The sequence below is a fragment of the Etheostoma cragini genome, chromosome 2 (assembly GCF_013103735.1).
Source record: "Etheostoma cragini isolate CJK2018 chromosome 2, CSU_Ecrag_1.0, whole genome shotgun sequence".
Classification (NCBI taxonomy): Eukaryota; Metazoa; Chordata; class Actinopteri; order Perciformes; family Percidae; genus Etheostoma; species Etheostoma cragini.
In genome coordinates, this window is record NC_048408.1 from 10,062,832 (window position 1) to 10,083,725 (window position 20,894).

Sequence of the window (20,894 nt, forward strand, 5' to 3'; positions counted from 1 at the left end):
GCCAATGCCACCATGGTATGAGCAGACACTTTGCAATATGTTCTGGAGAATACCTTGCAGAGAGCACAGCAGACAACAGTTCATTATTGCATGATTACCATATGCTTGTGAGACTGTGGGTTCAAACCTGGTTCAGATCCAGCTGGTGATTCATGTCCCATCTAATTCCATCTTCTCTTACTCCACTGTGTGCTGTACACTACCTAGTAATCAGAGGTGTCTTCAATTAGAGAGATACAGAATCTTTGAAGCTTCTAAATTGTTTAGGATGAATGATGATGACAAATATCTTTTCCCAGCACTGGTCATTTTTTGGACCACTTTTGACGGATGGACTCCAACCAGTTTGAAGCAGGTTACGTCAGATCAAGTAAATCCTTCCTTTTAGAAAAAGAAAAGAAAAGCAAGAGGCCACCTGTGGTTTTGAAGCTTTAGAAGAAAATGGACAGTCTTACCAATCTAACTTTCATAAAGAGTAATTAATCTGGGATGGCTTTTCCAACTGGGAAAAAATCTAGTGGTTATGGTTATGGTAATCTCTATAAACTGATATCTGCATATCGTCACGGTGAAGAGTGCATCCCATATTTTTACTAACTGCCAGTGATTCACAGATAAAAGCCAACGGAGATATGCAGTCACTAAAAGATTGATAATGTGTCAGTGTCATATGATTCAAATTTTTCTGCATTATAAATGTAAGGAAAGGTTTAAAAATACACAAGACTGTGAATTATTCAGCCACTTCACTGGCAAAATGTGAGAGGCTTTTTGACTTAATGCTGGCTGCACAGCCACAGTGTGTGATGTGGCAAATACCCGAGTAGACCATCATTGACGTGAGATGTTAGAGGTGAAATGTTTGATGTGAAACTGCATTTTACGTCGAAGAACTACAAAACCTTCAGCGTGGTTTGTTCAAAACAGGAACGGCTCAATAAATTTAGTAGTTTATTAAGAGCAGTGGAATAATAAGGGTTAGACAATATACCACCTATGGAGTGTGTAAATAAGGCAATTCATTTGCCTCCATGCAGCTAAACTTACTCTTGTTTGCTATTCTGTAAAAGGTACTTCTTCAAAGTGCTGCCAGTGTTTCTTAAATTTTTTTAATAAAATAACGTTATCCTGTATACTCTCTAGAAAGGAATGAATATGATTTCACATTAATCTTTTTGGATAAGATCCACTTCATGTTAACCAAGAACCCCATTCTAAAGACAAAATAAAACCTTACAAAATGTCTTCACTGTTCATCCGCATCATACATATATGCATAACTCAAAAATATCTCATCCAGATTTATTATAGAATGCAGCCTAAATTCACATTGGCAAATTGCAATCAGTGGGGAGCATGCCATGCTGGGCTTTAGGTGGCTCGTGCTGAATGCACAGAGCCGTGCGTGTAGACTGCCACCTAGTGAAATTGTGCAAAACTACACGCCTGGATGAGTCATTCTTGCAGCCTGACAGCCTCCTCAGCCCTGCTGCATAGGGACCCGGGGTTGGTAATAAATTAGTCTCTTTTAACATTCACAACTGACGGAAGGCAATCTCGAGGTCTGTGAAGATGAGGTTGAAAGAATTGTGTAGATGGTGAGCATAGAGGGAAAAGACGGGGGGGGTGACAGAAGGAGGAAAGCAGAGATTTGGGGTGCTTTGAAGCAAGAAACAAGACTATGTTAGCCAACGAGGCTGAGCCACAGAATGCAATCACTGACCATACAGAGCAAAAACCAAAGTGTTTGTCACTTTGGTTTGGGGGTGGGGTTGTTTGCAGGTCATTATATTGAACTTGGAAAAATACACGCCTGCAACAATTCTGCATCCATGCGCAGAAAACGAACAAAAAAGTTTATTTTCAGTGGCTCACAAAATTACTGGTTTCAGAAAGTTTATAATTAGACAGGAGCCAGTGTACTTTTTATAAATCCTGGCACTGAACATGGTCCTCAAGGGCACCGGGCTGTAAAAGTTCTTTCTCATCTTTTATTTCCTCTATAAGCTTGATGAGTACCATATGTTTGAAAGAGTTCATTGATAGCATGGCAGTTTATGTTTTTGGACTATTTAAAGGACAACTTCACCTAGACAGCACACACTATCTGTGTGTCCTTTTTGCATTATGGCCATTTATGGACTTAGGAAAATGTGAGTGGGTTTATACCACATTTGGGTAGTGCAATATCAGTCAACCGTGATTCAGGTATATCAGAAAGTCAATATCTACATTTAAAATTAAGCCAATGTCAAAATCAGTATGTCAGTCATATGACTTATATAGACTGAAATTATGAAATAACCTCCAGTACTGAAAGATTTTCCCTGAAAGGAGGCAATGGAAATCTAGCAAGAGAGGAGAAAGAAAAGGGAATTGTGGAAGGTGTTACCTTGAACATGGTCCTAAAAGGAAATGTCACAGGTGTTTATCCATTTGCTGAACTCCTTTCTTCCATAACCTGCAGCGAAATTGCCATAAGACCTCTAAATGACTGTAGACTGTAGTCAATTTCCAGACCCAGAGCTCCATGAAGTCAAGTAATACCGCAGTCCAGTCCACCATGAAAGGTATTAAGGCAGGCACTCTATTTATCTGAGGATAAATAGCTCTCCTTGCACTTTTAAGTTAATCTCCTTACTTATGTGTCTTTTGTTGATAAATGTTTTTGCATCCTCCAATAGATAATGCAAGAATGAATATCCTTGTTAGGCACTTTCTTTTCCAAAGAGCTTTCCTTTTCACTCTGTGTTCAATCACAACCTAATGTGTTATATTACATTACATTACTGCCATTAATTAGGTTCTTACATATACATGTATTTCCTGTGATTTACTTTATATCTTTAGCTTTTACCTAAATATCATCATAAATTTTATTGAAAAATAGATTGAAAAAAACACACATTACATGTACTAAATAGCTTAAATATGCCGTACATTTAAATTCTCCACCTGTCCAACGTCTCACTCTCCTCCACAGTGTCATTCTCATGAAATTACATCCTTACAACCTTTTCAACTAAGAAGCCAAGGGGAATTGAGATACTTGTTTCATCTTCATCTGTCTCCCTCTCTCAGATGTTGTCTAAATCATAAACTTTGTTTGTCTGTACGAACACACACCGTGAAAGCCGAGGAAACACATCGAGAAGGAGCGGTGACATTGACAAAGTGAGAGTGCGGCCATAGTGCAATGTAACAGCACGCTGCCACTTATGAAAACACCTGCTCCACACTGTCAGCAACTTAACCTTCTATCACCTAAATCCCCACTGGAGGATTACATGTGACAGATGTAGGACATGGGGGGTGTCAGGGGTGGAGGTGGGTTGACTGAAGTGACTTCATAAGTAAAAGTTTGTTAGAGAGGGATGGAAACAGAAAAACTGCTGAAAGAGAAGGAGAGAAGAGAGAGGCACGTGTTGGCTCGAGGCTGTTGAAATGAGAGACCTTGTTTGTGCAACATAACACTTAGGAGCCATTTATTTGTCCATCCATCCATCCAGCCGTCCATTTTCTGATGCTTTTCCAGGCCTGGGTCGCTGTGGCAACCAGTTAAGCCAGGTAGAAGTTGCTCTCCCCAACAACATTTTCCAGTAACATTCCAGTTTTTTGGGAAACACGCTCAGAGAACAATGAATAAATATTTTGTGTCAAAACTTCGGGAAGATGTTTGTTGTTAATTTAAATTTTTTTAACCGCTGGTGGGTAAGATGAAAGTCAAGGGTTTACCTAAATCATTAGAATAAGAGCTTGACATATAATTCGGCCAGGCTGATTCTTCGGCTGATGTCAGTTGTGGCTGATCTATCGTACATACACTGGCCACTTTTTTGGTACACCTTGCTTGCAACGGGTTGAACCCCCTTTTGCCTTCATAACTGCCTTAATTCTTCGTGCCATCGATTTGTACAAGGTGCTGGAAACCTCACTCAGAGATTTAATCCATATTGACATGATAGCGTTACGCATTTACTGCAGATTTGGCGGCAGCGCATCAATGAGGAGAATCTCCCATTCCACCACATCCTAAAGGTGCTCTTTTGGATTGGAAGACGTGGTGACTGTGGAGGCCATTTGAGAACCGTGGACTCATTGTCTTGTTTAAGAAAGCAGTTTGAGATGATTGAGGCTTTCTGACTTGGTGCATTATTCTGTTGTAAATAGCCATTAGAGGGTGGGTACACTGTAGTCATAAAGGGATTGACATGGTCAGCAACAATACTCAAGCAGGCTATGACCTTTCAACAATGGTCAATTAGTACTAAAGGGGCCCAAAGTGTGCCAAGAAAATATCCCCCACACCATTACACCATCACTACTAGCTTACACTGTTGTCACAAGGAAGGATGGATCCGTGCTTTCATGTTGTTTACGGTATGCCAAATTCTGACCCTACCATCTGAATGCAACAGCAGAAGAGACTCATCAGACCAGGCAACATTTTTCCAATCTTCTGCTTTCCAGTTTTGGAGAGCTTGTGCCAATTTTAGCTTTGTTTTCCTGTTCTTAGCTGACAGAAGTGGCACCATGTATGGTTTTCTCCTGCTGTTGCCCATCTGCTTCAAAGTTCCTTGTGTTGCGTAGTTAAAATGTTTGAGGCAATTCCGAAACATTGTTTTATAATTTGCCCCCAGATAGCACTGACAAGTTAATTTTCCTTTTAAATGAACGACTTATTGTGTAAGGGATGATAAAGGCAAAGGATGCTTAACAAATATGCCTGTTTATCTTTTAGGCAAAAAAACTAAAAAAAAGTTTTATTCGCTGTTACTGGTTTTCGAGCTCTCCTGTATGATTGCTGGTCTCAAATCAGTTGGGATCCATAGGATTACTTCTCTGGAGACTTTTAATATTTGCATTAAAATAAATAATAATACAAAATAAAACAATAATCCATCCAACATTTGTCAAGATATATCACTTAAAGCCAAACATGTCAACCTCTTGGCTGTACAAGAGGAAATGTCAGGAAAGCATGAACATGAACACACTTTAATGGCAGTCCATCCTTTAATGTCAACACATTTCAGTCTGGATCAAAGTGGTTGATGGTCGACTCATTGTCAAAACTTTTTACCTAAAATGAGTTACCTCAAAAAAAAAAAATGAAACTGCACTTTTTCATAATTTGTGATGCCGATTTGGGGACACAAACAATCAAGAAGACTAGTTCACCTTGACAATAAAGAGATAATTCCTTTTCAGCGCTGTTTTGGCTTTTGTACAGTGTATACATAAAGGATGATAAATGTGCTTTTTCACAGTTGAAAGGTAGCTAATGGACCAGGCAGACTTGTTAGACAAAAGGCACTTTAACAAGGACACAAAAGACACAAAATACATAGGCGTGTTCCTGAATTTACTCATCCTTGATGAGATGACAGATCTAACTTTTAGACTTTGAGAGGTGAGGTATACTGTTACATTATGTCTACCTATTGTGAGGCAGATTTTCAGTTACAGCACTCTGTCAAGCTCACTTTGTGACAACAAACCATGACCGCTGATGTTATATGGATGTATCAGTGAAGCAGTAAATACACAGATAACAGGAGGTTTGGCAAAAGCTGTGGAATAATATGTTTTCTTTCTTTTGTCTCATGTCATTTTGGTTGGATTTGATATAGGGTGTCAGTTTTATTGATGTCTGATTGATTGTAAATCTTTAGTCAATGAGATACTTGGATGTCTATTTTGTTATATTAAAGGCTTGGTGTGTATGCTCCTCCAGCATGAAACCTGCAATGTTTTTCTATCTAACTCGTTAATTCATCAGTTGGACTTCAAAATGGGCTACTTGTCCACTCATTGTCAGTAAAGGAGCTGCAGTGTCTGGACTACAATACATTTACTAACAAGTTAATAGCATATATACAAATGAGTTGTAATGTAGACTTCAGTAATTCAAAGCATTCAGGGGTTTGGCAGCTACAGCAATAATCAGACTGGTATTAAGATAGATACTGCATTGCTAAATCACTGACATAACTGAGTCAGTTTGCAATCTTAATGACTAGTGTTACACGACATTTCACATTTACCGTTCTCCCTTTTTTGGTAATTGTGGGAACAGTGTCTGCTGTACAGCAAATGTTACATAGGCTTGAAATAAAGTTGCAATACTAAGATTTCCGACTGGGTTGTTATGTAGCTCAGCGTAAATTCTTTCAGGAAGACCTAACACTAAATAACTGCTCTCTTGCTAATCAAATCAGCTGTTGGAGGCATTTACCTTCCTGTAAACCAATCAGAATCTGCCACAAATTCCAAGGGCCAATCACAGCTTCACAACCCTGCTTTAAATTTGTTTCTCTCCCTGCTGCTGTCAGGTGTCATTTCACCCAAAGCGTGCAACCCTCCACCTCCCCCTCCACCTCCAGTCATTGTCACCCAAAGGCATCCTGGACGCTCCGTCGACTCCTTCAGTCTGGTCTTTGGGCTCCTTCACCTCCACCACCAATGTCTGGTTTCCATCGGGGGGATTGCCTTGGCTTCCTTACTCCTTATACAAATTATTCTTACTCTGAACACCCTGTGTTTCATCAGTTAAATGCATTTAATGTGACCTACCACCAGTACAAAACTCTAATGTGGCGTCAGCCATTAATGGAAGGAGTAAACAGTAAACAGAGAGGATGATAAGAGTGGGATTAAAATTAAAATTAGTAACACCGGATTACATGCATGTGTAGATTCCTGAGGCAACTGGCAATTTCAAGCATGCGTGGGTATGGCGCTTTCCGCCACTAACACTAACAACTATGATAAAGAGAGGGAATTACAGAACATAAATACATTGAATTACCATTGCTGAATAGAATAAAATAATGGATGAATCTCAATAATATTAACTTTAAAAATTATGAAAAGAGACCTAATGGAGAGTAAAGTATTGCCCATAGAAAGGATGACACCATCAAAAGGATATTTTCACAACCCGGCAACTCTTGTGTTGTCTGTGATAAGATCGCACAACTGATGATTAGTTTAATATTCATTAAACATGTATTAAGACATTAGTTATGGTATTATTGTACTATATGACAGAGTGGTACCTTTACATCAATAGTCTGCAGAATCAGGTGCTAACTCCATTTGGCTTGACATTTTCTTCCCTCAGCTCTTTTTAAGTACTTAAGGGGTTTAACCACTCAGCCCTCTCAGTATAAATTATGACTGTTTAATCCCATCAACAACAGGGATTGCTGTCAAAGTAGCATTGAATTTGACAAATGAGAGAGGGAGTACAAGCGGAATTCAGTTCAGGCAGGGTAAAATGTTGATTCGTGACTTCTAAAAAAAAACATTCGCGAACTTCATTAAAGCCTCCAAGACTTTTCTGACCAGATTAATCTCTGTACTTTAAACCAACTTTTCCTCAAGCAACACCAGGAGTCTCACTTAAAGGTATTTTAGTAGTTTCTCTCCTACATTAGTTAGGACATGTCTCGTGCAGTTATTGTGGTGAGTCTAGATTAGTTTTTGTCGGCCCTCATTAGTTTTTCTCCAATCTGGACACTTTATTTTCTGTTGGATGATTGAGTTCTTACCAGTTGAGTTTTACTGCACTGAGCAGATAACATAAGCCACTGTCTAATTTATTTCACTTCTTGACACTGTCCACAGATGATTTATTAACTCCTGTCAAAGGCTCCTGATCGGGCCATTCCTGTTAAATGAGGCAACATTAGAGAGGTCACCCCTCTGCCAACTTTACCAGTTGAGGTCTCAGAGGGTTTGATTCTGAAAACATTTAACAATGTGTGTTTGTGTGTGTGTGTGTGTGTGTGTGTGTGTGTGTGTGTGTGTGTGTGTGTGTGTGTGTGTGTGTGTGTGTGTGTGTGTGTGTGTGTGTGTGTGTGTGGGTGTGTGTGTGTGTTTGAGACCCAGGGCCGAGGAGTGGAGAAAATCAATAGTTATTTCAACCAGGAACTTTCAAAGCATCCTGATACTGGTGATATAACGAGACCATGCTGCTGAAGTGATCTGTGTAAACAGAGCCACATGTCCCGCAATGCCCAAGTAAATCCACCTTTTTTAATGAACTTGTGTTTTCCATTGTTTTCCATTTTGAGAGAGTGTGTGTGTGTGTGTGTGTGTGTGTGTGTGTGTGTGTGTGAGAGAGAGAGAGAGAAAGAGAGAGAGAGAGAGAGAGAAATGACAATAAAGTACCCATTAAAACCTATTTTTACGTTGTATGTATATATACTATCAACTATACTAGTAATGTCACTCAGTGTACCCTAATCTGGCAGTAGGTAGTGAGGTAGATTTAGGGGGGGTTTGGGGTCAAAGAGAATTGGAATAGAATTTGAATGCGCCTTAGCGGCCGCCGTACTTGTTGTCTGTAACTGTCTATGGTCTGAATCAACAGGGAAACTGTAGTCTACTAACATAAGACGTGCTAACTACTGTAGCTACACGCTAACTAAAGCAATGGCTGAATATTCTCACGTAAAATCGACCAAACTGGTTTTGAAAGGTATGAACAAAGGGTAAGTGTTTCTTTAACTAAGTAAGTTAACGCTATTGTAATTTAACTGGGTTTCTGTACTCTAACGTTATACTAAAGCTAGTTGAGGCTAAACGTTATTGTTAGCTAACGTCTGCGTTAACGTAACATGAAATATCCTACTGTTTATTTCAGATTAAGTCATGCTTAACGTTAAACTTTCAACTATCAGCATAGCGTCAAAGGCTGTCCCATATCTTACATCTTAATGCGCTGTTTGGAACTAGCCTACTAACACGTAAACCCCTTTAATAGCTGAACATATCAACCGTGGTTTAATTTGGAATAAACTATGTTGTCCAAATGGAGCTAGCTAGTTTAGCTAGCTAAATATTAGCTAGCTAGTTCAGCTAGCTAAGCATCAGCAGAAACGTTAGTTAGATAACTTTAGATCAGACAGTTGGCGCGGAGGTGCATCACATATTAGCGTTAGCTAGCTAACTGTTGACGTTAACTAGCTAACTATTTTAACTATTTAACTGTAAATGACGATAAATGCAACAGTTATTACAAATGGATGTCTTGGCGATGCCTGAGCAAAAGAAAATGCGCATATTAAAGTCCACCTTATTCAGTTTATTATCAGCTCAAATCTGAAAACAAATATTTTAATTTCTTAAACTTAAGTCCATCAGAGTACCGAGCTCAAAATTAGCTACAACACCAACACCATGCGAACAACCCCAAACTAAAACCCTGACAAAGATTAGGGAAAAGGACTAGTTACTCAAAATCTATTCAACATGATATCAATAATTCTCATTAGAGAATAGCTATGGCTAACTATTGATTTAAGTAGATACTCATAGTAGACGCAAGAAATTGTTACGAAAAAAAAAACTTTCAAGAAAGAGAACACTACAAAATATTACTAAAGGCTAATCATTGTGTAATGGAAACATAGTAAGTGACTATGTTGACTGTTATTAAGCAAACTGAATTAAAAGAGAGAATAATTACAAAAAAACAACCAAAAGGTAAACCTGTTTTATATTGAGGCATTCTGTGTTTCATATTAAAGGCAATCATTTACAAATATATAAACTTAAAAGCACATTCTTTTTGTTTTTGTGGGGTGTTTTTCTTGAATACTTTCATCAACAAAAACATGTAAATGTGTCTTTAATTGTTGTTGCATGCCAACAAAATGTATTTGAAGAGTAACATAACCTCTTTGAACATCTGGCCTCCCGTGGTTTATCTCTCACCTGGCTGCGGTGATGTACAGGTGAACTGTGACATCACTGTTGGACGTGGTCAGAGGTGAAAGAGGCTTGAAACTTTCAATCTGAGAGTGCAGTGAAACTCTGCTTCTCTGCCTGGTGTTGGGTTACTTTTAGTCAACAAGGTTGAATGTTTTCTGAAGGTCCTGCAACTCGTGTCCTAGAACCATCATTTATAAATAATAATAAAAATGAAATTAAAGAAAATACGTAATGATAACGCAGTGATTCATTTTTTACTTAAACAGTCTTGATGGGCTTTTTATTGTTCAAAAAGATCTTTTTACCAATACTGTACTGTGACTTCAATACCGGTTCCTGAATGATGTTTTTTTGACACAAAAAAGAAAACACACATTACGTCGCAATTTGTTTAATTTATTTGTTGGCTCTTACTACGTGATCCCCGTCTTTACGCGTGACACAGAGTTTTTCCTTCCTGCCTCTACAACTTGTAACGTTAGACAGCCAGTAACCAGCATTATTAGCTCTTGGTAGAAGCGTGCTGCATGCGCTTATTGGCTCTCAGGAGCTAATGAGATTTGCTCCACAGGTATTACAATTTGGTATTGAATGACAAGGCATTGTTCTGTAATCTATACTAAGGAGGTCATTTGGTCAGTGCCTAAAAAGTATTGAATTCTGTGCCCAGCCCTAAAGTCTTGCAGCTACGTTATCAAGAAAAATTGTATTCACTTTCTACAAATGAACGTGCTAGCCTGACTTGCAAGGCCTTCCTGCGTTATTAAAGATAATTACTAATGAACACGTTCTATGACATTTTATTATATTTTTTCTCAGGAAAAAGAGAAAGCACAAAGATAAGAAGAGAAAAGCAGGAGATGAAGAAGAAAAAGCTGATATAATTGGTAAGTACTCTCTGGTAGGTCTACTGTATTTCTAAATTATAGAAGCCAACCAAAGACTGTCGATATCTCGCAAATTTTTCCATTAGCAGGGAATATTCTTGTTGCATGCAAGTTTGCTCTACGCTGGGATACATTGCATAAACAATGTTTCAGCTAAGTAAGATTCCAAGTTAAAAAGTACAGCAATTCCCCTGAGTGGATAAGGCACCTTAAGGTTGCTGTGGCTTTCGAGCACGCAGCGCTGCCATGTGTTGTTACAGCCTGTGCCTTTCTGCTCACCAGCTGGTTGGTGGTCTGTCAGCTGCTTTGGGGAAATCACTGGAACGGTTGCCATAGAGATGCAGAACAACGCTTACATCCATGCCCTGGATAGTGGGCTCTTCACACTCGGTGCACCACACAAAGGTAAAAAAACACTGTGGAGTGACAGTGAGGTCATCATGAGTCAGGTCATTCAAACAGCTCTAGTGACTTTTACTCAGTTTGATTAGTTCTTCCTCAACACGTTGGAAAATTTCTTTATTGAGGAATATTTAACTTAACTGTAGTCTTTATTTTGCTTTTCAGCTTTACAGCATTTATTTATGAGCATTAAATAATAGTTTGTACTAATTTACACCCATTGAGTTATTTTTGGTTGGCATTTTCTGCTGCAGCTGGCTGAATGATGGCAATCATTTGAATTGCTTCAGGTTTAGATTTCTCTCGATACTTATTTTCAGATGTCGATGGGGAACAGTTGTCCCACTGTCCCATCCAGATATTACAAGTATTTCATACTTTAGGTACATTTCTGAGCACGAGAAGGGCAAATTTTGAAGTGTTTTTTTAGGTAATGTTATGCCATGGTACATGGGATAATGCTCTAAACTTCACAGGATTGAGAATTAGTAATTCAATATTATGATACTTTAAGTTTAATTGTATAGTGATTATATGATCATATTGTGTCACTGCTTTACAGAATGCTGTTGTCCAATTAATGATTTCAAACCAAGCAAAGTTACTTAATAAGGTCTTTGGTTTATATTTTGAAGAAGAGCTGCAGCGTTTTCAATCAAAAGAAAGTGACTTGGTACATTTTTTTGATAATTCATTGTTTTAGTTATTTATCAAGGTAAAATGCCAAATATGTCCTGGTCCCAGCTTCTGAAATGTGAGGCTTTAATGTTTTTCTTTGCCGTTTTAAAATATTCAACTGAATATCTTTGAAATCTTGACTGTTCCCGGTGGGGAATCATAGTGGGAATCTTTCACTATTTTCACTTTATAGACAAAACAATTAGTTTTAAATTAAATATTAATTTGATTACTTAAATGCAATTTTGCTTAGAAAAAACTTTATGAATATATTGGTCTGTATCACCCAGCTGGAGAATTAATCTATATCAGCACGGAAGAAAAAAGTGGGACTTTACCTGTGAGAAATGGCAAAGCGGGATTAAAATGCAAAAATGCCTTCAGTCCACAAAGCAGTAAGCATTGAAGTAGTAAATCCAGACACCGGACCTAAAAGGCTGAACAAGGGTTGAGTTGAGGATAAGGGCAGAGTTTTCACTTAGTTCTGCCTCCAGGCACTTCTGAGGGAGTTTTGCTCTTGGAAACGGCCTGACTGAGAAAGAGATACTACTAACAATTAATTCCGCCCGCATTTTGTGTGAACCAGTGAAAATGGCTTGGAGAGTGAAACATCCCAATTCTCTTAGTGGGTCCTCATCATCTGCATGCACATAAGCTAATTTCTAAGAGATGAAAGAATATGTGAGCTAGCAGTATAAAAAGAAAGATTAGAGATTTTCCAGGTTGGAGAAAACAGGCTGATGTTCTCTGAGCCAAATCCAAAGGTCACAATCTGACATAGTCCAAAGATAATCAGCCTTTTGAAAAGGCAGCTTGTGTCATATTTTACCTAATGAATGGCAGGCCCTGTATGACACCCTACAAATTGTGCGAAAACTTTGATTTATTGTAAAGGTCAGAATATGGCCTAATCACAGGCAAGACACTTTATAAAATCACGAGGAACTCAGGAGACCTCAGTATAAAATAACAAAACTGTTCCTTTCCATATCTTATTCCAAATGTCTCAGTGCTGGTGAAATGGACCCAGATTAACACAGCGCTACATTGCCAGGGGGTTTGCATTATTAATTACAAGAAATGCATTACTAAAACATGAAGCAGGTCTCAAGTATAAACTTGCAGTGAGAAGAAATTATGCACATTTTAATGATTATACATAATTGTTACACATTAATTAATCAAATATTAAACAATTGTTTTTGTGTGGAAAAAGCGTGCCTAAAATTTGGTTTTGGTTTAAACAACTTGCATTACTGAATAATATAATTTGGCTGTCGGCCTGCTGCAACATTTTGTTTTTGTATCAACAGGTAGAGATGAGACTCACTAATAACAAATCTAAGCAAATGAAAAATTATGTACATGAACCATTAGAAAGCCTTTTGAAAAGCAATAAACATTTTATTTGTCACATGAAATTGTACAATGTACGTACAGTATATGTGCTAAATGAGATCCCATCAGCTCCTTTGGAGTAATTCTAAATGCAATACTAACAACCGTAATATTTTTAAAAGGTACACATTGCTTTATATGTTTTCAGATGACGAAGGACCTGACCCTCCAGAACAGTTTACTGCCATCAAGGTCTCAGACACAAGGTGAGTACGCAAACACAAACTGCACATTGTATTTGCATGACCAGCAAATTCTTCACCAACAGATTTGATACTCTGCTTCAGCAGGGACTTCGTATAGTGTCTAAATGTACTAAAGTAATTTATTCCTTGTGGAGGCGCTGCCTGTTCTTGAGCTATTTCTTCAGTTGTGGATCTTAGATTAACTCTCTACTAGCATTATTAAACCTTTCCTGTTGAGTCAGAATTAGAGCTGGGCAATATATCGATATTATAATGATATAGTGACATGAGATTAGATATTGTCTTAGATTTTTTTAATGTTGTAATACGGCATAAGAGTTGTCCTATCCTGGTTTTAAAGGCTGTATAACAGTAAAGTGATGCCCTTTTCTGAACTCACCAGACTGCTGTAACTGTTATATTATTTCCCTTTACCCACTTAGTCAATATATGCCACATTACTGATGATTATTTATCAAAAATCTCATTGTGTAACTATTTTGTGAGAGCACCAATAGTCAATACTACTATTTCGTTGCGGTATTGATATCAATGTATTTGGTAAAAAATATTGAGATATTGGATTTTCACCATATTGCTCAGCCCTAATCAGAATATTCTGGAAAGCCATAAAAATAACACATATCTGCTTTCACAATAAACATCAGATTAGCCTTTTTTATATTCCGTCTTTTTGAGGCAATGATTGTTTGGGTGTTCTTCCATTGTAGAAATCCGTTTTGGCTATTTCTTCTCTTGCAGGATAGCCTTAAAGTCTGGATATGGCAAGTACCTGGGTATCAACTCTGAGGGTTTGGTAGTGGGGCGCTCTGATGCAATTGGCTCCAGGGAACAATGGGAAACAGTCTTCCAAGATGTGAGTGGATCATCTAAAGTTTCTTTAATAGACCATCCTTTATCACGTTGGTTGATCCACGGTAGATTTAAGCCTTAAGCCACCTGTTCAATGTTTGTGTTTTTTAAATATAAAAACAAATCAAGACTTACAAAATGGGAAAATGTTATTTAAAAAAAAAAAAAAATGTTTAAATAATGTTTAAACACTACATTCATGCGCAAAATAACATTTCAGCTGCTGTGCAACCGCTTTCCACACGCGCGTTTGCCATGAAAACACAAAGGCAACGCAATTTTCTGTTCACGTTAACGGCACATGTTAAAAAATAACTAGACTCATGAATTTGTATATAAGTTAAAAAAAATATTTACACGAAGGCCCATAAAAACAAAGTGTTTGAAAGTTAGTGTTTGAAATAAATACACATATTTTTTGCCGGTGTGCCACATAATGTAAAAGGGGACTCGTTTTTCTACTTCTGTCAGCCTGCACGGCTCGCCTCATGGCTGATTAGTGTGTAGCCCATGAGAGATAACACTTAGTTGTAGTCATGAACAACTCATTCATTATGCAGAACGCGTCTGCCTTATCACTGTAGCGCACTGCTCGCCTTGATGCTTTGTTGAACCTATAAACAACATGCCTGGCACAACCTTGAGACTCTTTTACGTCAAATATCAGGCAACCTTTCATGCCTGTCACAACAACCAATCCCACTGTAATTCTATCTAATCGACTGCCTCCTCCACTGTTTTTCTTTCTGTTCTGCCTCAGGGCAAAATGGCTCTACTTGCAGCAAATAGCTGTTTCATCTCCTACAGTGACAGTGGGGACATCGTGGCCAAGAGCAAGACAGCAGGGGATGGTGAGATAGTGAAGGTGATGTGTAAATTGTGTTCTTCCACAAGGTTACATGTTAATCCTTTCATTTTAAACATGCAATCTCTGTGGGGTCCTGACTGTTGAGATGGAAGGTGTGACCTCACTTCAGGGGGATCATGGTAATGATATTTAATGCAAAACTTTCCCTTCTTTCTATTGTTTTTTTTTTTCACCCTCTGAATGATGAGCAGATCAGATCGTGTGTGGAAAGAGAGGTCAAGCGTAAAGATGACATTGCAGAAGAAGACCGGGGCAACGTGAAGTCTTGTGAGGTCAATTATGTGTACGTAACCTCCACTGTGTATAACTTCAGTTCTGACTTAATTTACAAGCAGCCCAATCAACGACAAATGAAGCAAACCCAAGTTGGCTTTTCTCTTCCTATAACTTGCAAATGAACTGTCTCTGTAGGTCCAGTAGACCCTTTTGTGTTGCATTCAATGGGAAATTTAAGAGCCAATTAGATATTCTTTTAGCCAAGTACCTTCAGATTAGGGCAGTTGGAGGAGTTGGCTGTGTGTTAATAAAAGACTAGACAAATAGAAACCCTGCTACTTTTCAATGCAATCCCGTCCATCAGTCCTGTAATAAATACAGTATATGTTAAAAATGTTAGAAAACACAAAATACATCCACATGGTGACAAGACAGATCTGAGGGTTCATAAGATGATAAACTCAATAGAATTTTTTTTTTGTTGACTTTCCTCAAATCTTTTTATTCAGTGGTAATTTCCTTTTAAGCTATTGACACATTGTATCAAAAATTATAATTGTGTCAGCTTGATGTTTTGTAGTTTAATTCTGCTACACAAATTATGTTTTTTTTTTTTTTTTTTCGGACGTTCCTCAAATCTTTTCATTTTTTTCTTGTTAATTACTGGTACGTTAACCCCTTTTGGTCGCTACAAATTAGTCAGTGTACAGCCCCACAATATAATGCACCATCACGCCACTCCACAGTACAAAAACACCACATCCTCTAGAATTAGTCTTATCACATCCTCTGATTGTGTCAATAACCAATAAAGGTTTTACAAACATAGTGTTTGTTCCATGACTTCAAAAACTTGAAGCTCTCCAGTCAGCATGTACACACCAAATACAGCCACACAGTGTAGCATACATACAGATGCAGACAGTATAAACAAGCATGCATACAAACAGTTGTACAAAAACTAAATAGTCCCTATTGGATTGGATTGGATTGTGTAGGGGTTTCTATTTTTCTGGTCACTGTTATTTTTGGTTAATTCACTTGGTCATAAGATGAGCTGTCTTGGAGATGGTGTAGTTGTTATCACACAATCTGCAAGGTAATTTTAGTTATGTCATAACAGTTTTTATTCTTGATGAAACCTTATTGGTTTACTAAAGTAATTCATCTAGCTAATGATGTGCACATAAAATGAATATTATTTGTGGTTAATGGGTACGGAAACATTGAATTTTTTTGTCAGTGTAGCACATACCGTATCTCTTCCCTTTCATGTTTCTCATGTTTTAAACCATGAAGGGACTTTTTTTTTAAGTGGTAATTTCCTTTTAAGCTATTGACACATTGTATCAATAATTATTCTTGTGTCAGCTTGACGTTTTGTAGTTTAATCAGTATACATTTCAGCTTTTAAATTGAGTAAAGGAATTTAAGGGTGATTTCCTTCTCATTATCTTCACATTGTGTACTGTGTTATACAACAACATTTGACAACAAAATTACTGGATTTGAGAAGATGCCTTTGAGCTATTGCCTCATCGGTCCCGCGCCTTTAAAGATGCAATTGATGGTCTGCTGTTAGAGTGGGAGAGAAAGCGACAACACCACATTTTGGCTCACGATGCCGCAAGTGTTATAAACGGCCCTTCTGTGGCCTATTAAGTTCCAGGCCATATGTCTGATGCTGTTTTTTGCTTGACATGCTTTGGCTTGTGTTCCCGCTCTATTATTTGTTTTAGATGAATGCTGGGGAAATGGACTCATCATGTTGACATGTTGATAATGGCTGCCCTTGAGCCTGTGTCTTGATGTAGTGTTTAGCGTCTAAATGCCTTTCAGGATAGAGTGCAGCTCGGGAATCATAAAATACAGGAAGAACAAAAGAGAGACTAAATATGAAAGAATTTTCCGATTACATGCCTTGGTTGTTTGTGGCACTTTCGTGGTAGATATTTCAACATATTGTTAAAATATCTTACATTAAAATAATTGATTATTTTTAAATGGCCCATGCACGTTCAGAAGGGAAAATGTTCATGTAGGTTCACACTGACCGTGGGAGGCGGATATATCACATGTATCTTGATATTCCAAGGTATGTGGATATTCCACTCTCATTCCACTTCCAGCCTCAGCTGAATACAAACAGTAGTACAGTATATGTTAATATGGATCAGCTAGTTGGCTTAGAAATTCAGCTGCAACTGTCAACATTTATATATTCTGCTTTATTTAATAACTGGGCTTGTTGTCCGGATTCTCTTCCACCTAAGATTTAGCTTCATAGGGCCACGACACACCAACCCGTAAAGCCGTCAGACAGTCTGGCGAGGCTGGTGTGGAGGCTTGGTGTGCTCCGTGCCGTCATCCGTCCGGAGGGGCCATCGGCCTTCATTTTGGCTGACCTGACATGGCCAGTCGGAAGGCGGGCTCTGCCGGCAGTCAGACTCAAATGACCAATCTGATTGGTGTTTTGCAAAACTGCAAACAGGGAGCAGTATGAGTGTGACGAGAGTCTCTCAAAATCTGATGAAAATCTTTTAAACTGACCATTGTCAATCTGAAATGAAGACCAAATCAGCATCTGCATGGCTTATTTCTTGCTTAAAAATGCTTTCAGAAACCGGTTTTGTTGAGTAAAATATTAGATCGTATTCTGAACAAGCCGCCATGACAGTCTGGCTTTGAATTTTAAAAACAATTGTAAGGATGAGGTGTGAGACATTTTTCTTTGCACTTCTTTTTATTATAGTCTTAGAGTAGTAATGTTGCTCTGTGAATTACAGGAAGAAGTTTCAGAGTTTCCAAGATCGTCGGCTCAGGGTTAACGAGGAAGACTCGTCCACGCTGAAGAGAGCCAGAACTGACGGGAAGTTTCACGAAGCTTTGCTTGACAGGTGTGGAAATAAGCTCATCACATATTTACACAAATTTACATTTGTTTTGTCTTATGACTATTTTAATTGTTCCTTCATGTGTAAAGGAAATATACACAAAAAACATGTGAAAGTAAAGAGGTACACTTTGCAATTTGTTTATTGACTTCCATTTCACTCAAATGTTACTTTAATGTGTGATCATAAAACAATATAGATGGAATAGCTTCAAATACCTATGGATAGTTGCATTTGAAAAAGGTTCCAATTTTTTAAAAAATAGTTAAATTGTTAAGCGACAATTTAAAGGTTGAGTAAAAAAATTATAATTGCGGAGTATAATGCCGAATTCAAATCTGATGAAGACCAAATGCTGAATATATTTCTAAATTATGCCTCTGCTATTGTTATAGTAAACCATTGGACACACCTTTGTTCATTTGAGATTTGTGTAGATACACACAAATGTTGCATAAAAGCATAACACTCCCACTGCAATGGGACCAGCTGCCATTCATTTGTTTAATTTGCAGCATTAGATGTGTTATTTGTACCAGTGAAAGCTCACAGATTGACAGATTGAGAAATATTCACATTATCTTAGCACTAATAAGTAGGAAATGTGATAAGTGATGCACATTATTATCTCACACCTGGCAACATAAACATGGTTAACAGAAACCTAGCTGCATATCTGACGCTGCAACAAGGTATTAGAACGCCAATTATCAGTTATTTATTTCACTACAGTTAATGTATTTATACAGTGGGGAACTGTAAAAGTATTTGATACACTGCTGATTTGTCAGGTTTTCCAACTTACAAAGCATGTAGAGGTCTGTAATTTCTGAAGTCTTTATTTTTTTAGGTACACTTCAACTGTGAGAGACGGAATCTAAAAGCAATGTCCAGAAAAATCACTTTGTATGATTTTTAAATAAGTAATTAATTTGCAAAGCAGAACTTAATATTTAGTACAGAAACCTTTGTTATTACAACGATCATACATTTCCTGTAGTTCTTGACCAGGTTTGCACACACTGCAGCCAGGAATTTTGCCCACTCCTCCATACAGACCTTCTCCAGATCCTTCAGGTTTAGGGGCTGTCGCTGGGCATTAAAGACTTTCAGCTCCCACCAAAGATTTTCTATTAGGTTCAGGTCTGGAGACTGGCTAGGCCACTCCAGGACCCCGAGATGCTTCCTACGGAGGCACTCCTTAGTTGCCCTGGCTGTGTTTCAGGTCATTTTCCTGCTGGAAGACCCAGCCACGACCCATCTTCAATGTTCTAACTGAGGGAAGGAGGTTGTTGGCCAAGAGCTCGCGAGACCGGGCCCCATCCATCCTCCCCTCAATATGGTTCAGTCGTCCTGTCCCCTTTGCAGAAAATCATGCCCAAAGAATGATGTTTCCACCTCCATGCTTCACAGTTGGGAGGCTGTTCTGGGGGTTGTACTCATCCTTCTACCTCCAAACACAGCAAATGGAGTTTAGACCAAAAAGCTCAATCTTTGTCTGAGGCCACATGACTTTCTCCCATTCCTCCTCTGGATCATCCTGGGAAACTTCAGACGGGCCTGGACATGCGCTGGCTTGAGCAGGCGGACCAAGTGCGCTGCAGGATTTTAATCCATGACAACGTAGTGTGTTATTATTGGTTTTCTTTGAGACTGTGGTCCCAGCTCTCTTCAGGTCATTGACCAGGTCTTGCCGTGGAGTTCTGGGCTGATCCCTCCTCTTCCCCATGATCATTGTTGCCCCACAAGGTGAGATCTTGCATTGAGCCCCAGACCGAGGGAGAATCGTCATCTTGAACTTCCATTTTCTAATATTTGCACCAACAGTTGTTGCCTTCTCACGGATCTGCCTACCTATTGTCCTGGAGCCCATCCCAGCCTTCTGCAGGTCTACAATCTTATCCCTGATGTCCTTCCACAGCTCTCTGGTCTTGGCCATTGTGGACAGGTTGGAGTCTGTTTGAGTGTGTGGACAGGTGTCTTTTATGCAAGTAACAAGTTCAATCAGGTGCAGTTAGTACATGTAATGAGTGGAGAACAGGAGGGCTTCTTGAAAAAAAACTAACAGGTCTGTGAGAGCCGGTATTCTTACTGGTTGGTAGGTGATCAAATACTTATGTCATGAAATAAAATGCAAATTAACGATTTGAAAAATCATACAATATGATTTTGTGGATTTTGGTTTTAGATTCCGTCTCTCACAGTTTAAGTGTACCTATGATACAAAATTACAAACCTCAAATCCTGCAAAATCGGAAGTCGATCAAATACTTGTTCAGTGTTGCCCACTGTAAAAACGAAAACATGACTCAGTTTTTTGAAATTTTTTTTTTTATTCAAAGTATTTACATTCAGGGCAATGCTGAATTTAATAACAGAAAATAGATTTATGGCCCAGATATACTGTAACCCTAAATATAACATGCCTTTCTTTTCTTTGCAGGAGAAGCAAAATGAAAGCAGACAGGTATTGCAAGTGAAGACTCAACTTTGTAGATTACTGCCATGTCTTTGTAAATGTCTTGATTTTATTGATAGCCATTTGATCTGACATTTAATGAATTTTATTTTTTATTTTTATTTTTTTTATATGTACGTATATTTTGAATAAATATACGTTTTGTTGGTGTTTGTGTGTTGTTCCCAGCCAATTGAATTCATCTGAATGCTGACATGTATAGTAGTCACATGACCCCATTGTCCTATGCTGTGTAAATAATTAACCACCATGTTTATTTAGCAACTGTTTGTTAAACCTTTGGTTTATAGA

At 38.3% G+C, this 20,894-nt stretch overlaps 1 protein-coding gene across 1 annotated transcript; it reads left to right on the top strand.

The window, feature by feature from the left end:
- The first annotated feature begins 8,243 nt into the window (after positions 1-8,243).
- On the top strand, positions 8,244-20,826 carry frg1 (FSHD region gene 1). The gene is made up of 9 exons (XM_034897224.1): positions 8,244-8,501; positions 10,543-10,610; positions 10,893-11,015; positions 13,237-13,294; positions 14,036-14,150; positions 14,907-15,011; positions 15,206-15,297; positions 18,017-18,127; positions 20,568-20,826. The coding sequence occupies exons 1-9, from the start codon at positions 8,443-8,445 to the stop codon at positions 20,602-20,604; spliced, it is 768 nt and encodes a 255-aa protein (XP_034753115.1). The 5' UTR covers positions 8,244-8,442; the 3' UTR covers positions 20,605-20,826.
- The last annotated feature ends 68 nt before the right edge of the window (positions 20,827-20,894 follow it).

What these genes read in the sequence shown, in the direction of transcription:
- frg1 (XM_034897224.1), top strand. Translation starts at nt 8,443, where the DNA reads ATGGCTGAATATTCTCACGTAAAATCGACCAAACTGGTTTTGAAAGGT. An exon ending in ATCAAGGTCTCAGACACAAG is followed by an intron (nt 13,295 to 14,035) that starts GTGAGTACGCAA and finishes CTTCTCTTGCAG; the next exon opens with GATAGCCTTAAAGTCTGGAT. An exon ending in GGGATGGTGAGATAGTGAAG is followed by an intron (nt 15,012 to 15,205) that starts GTGATGTGTAAA and finishes AATGATGAGCAG; the next exon opens with ATCAGATCGTGTGTGGAAAG.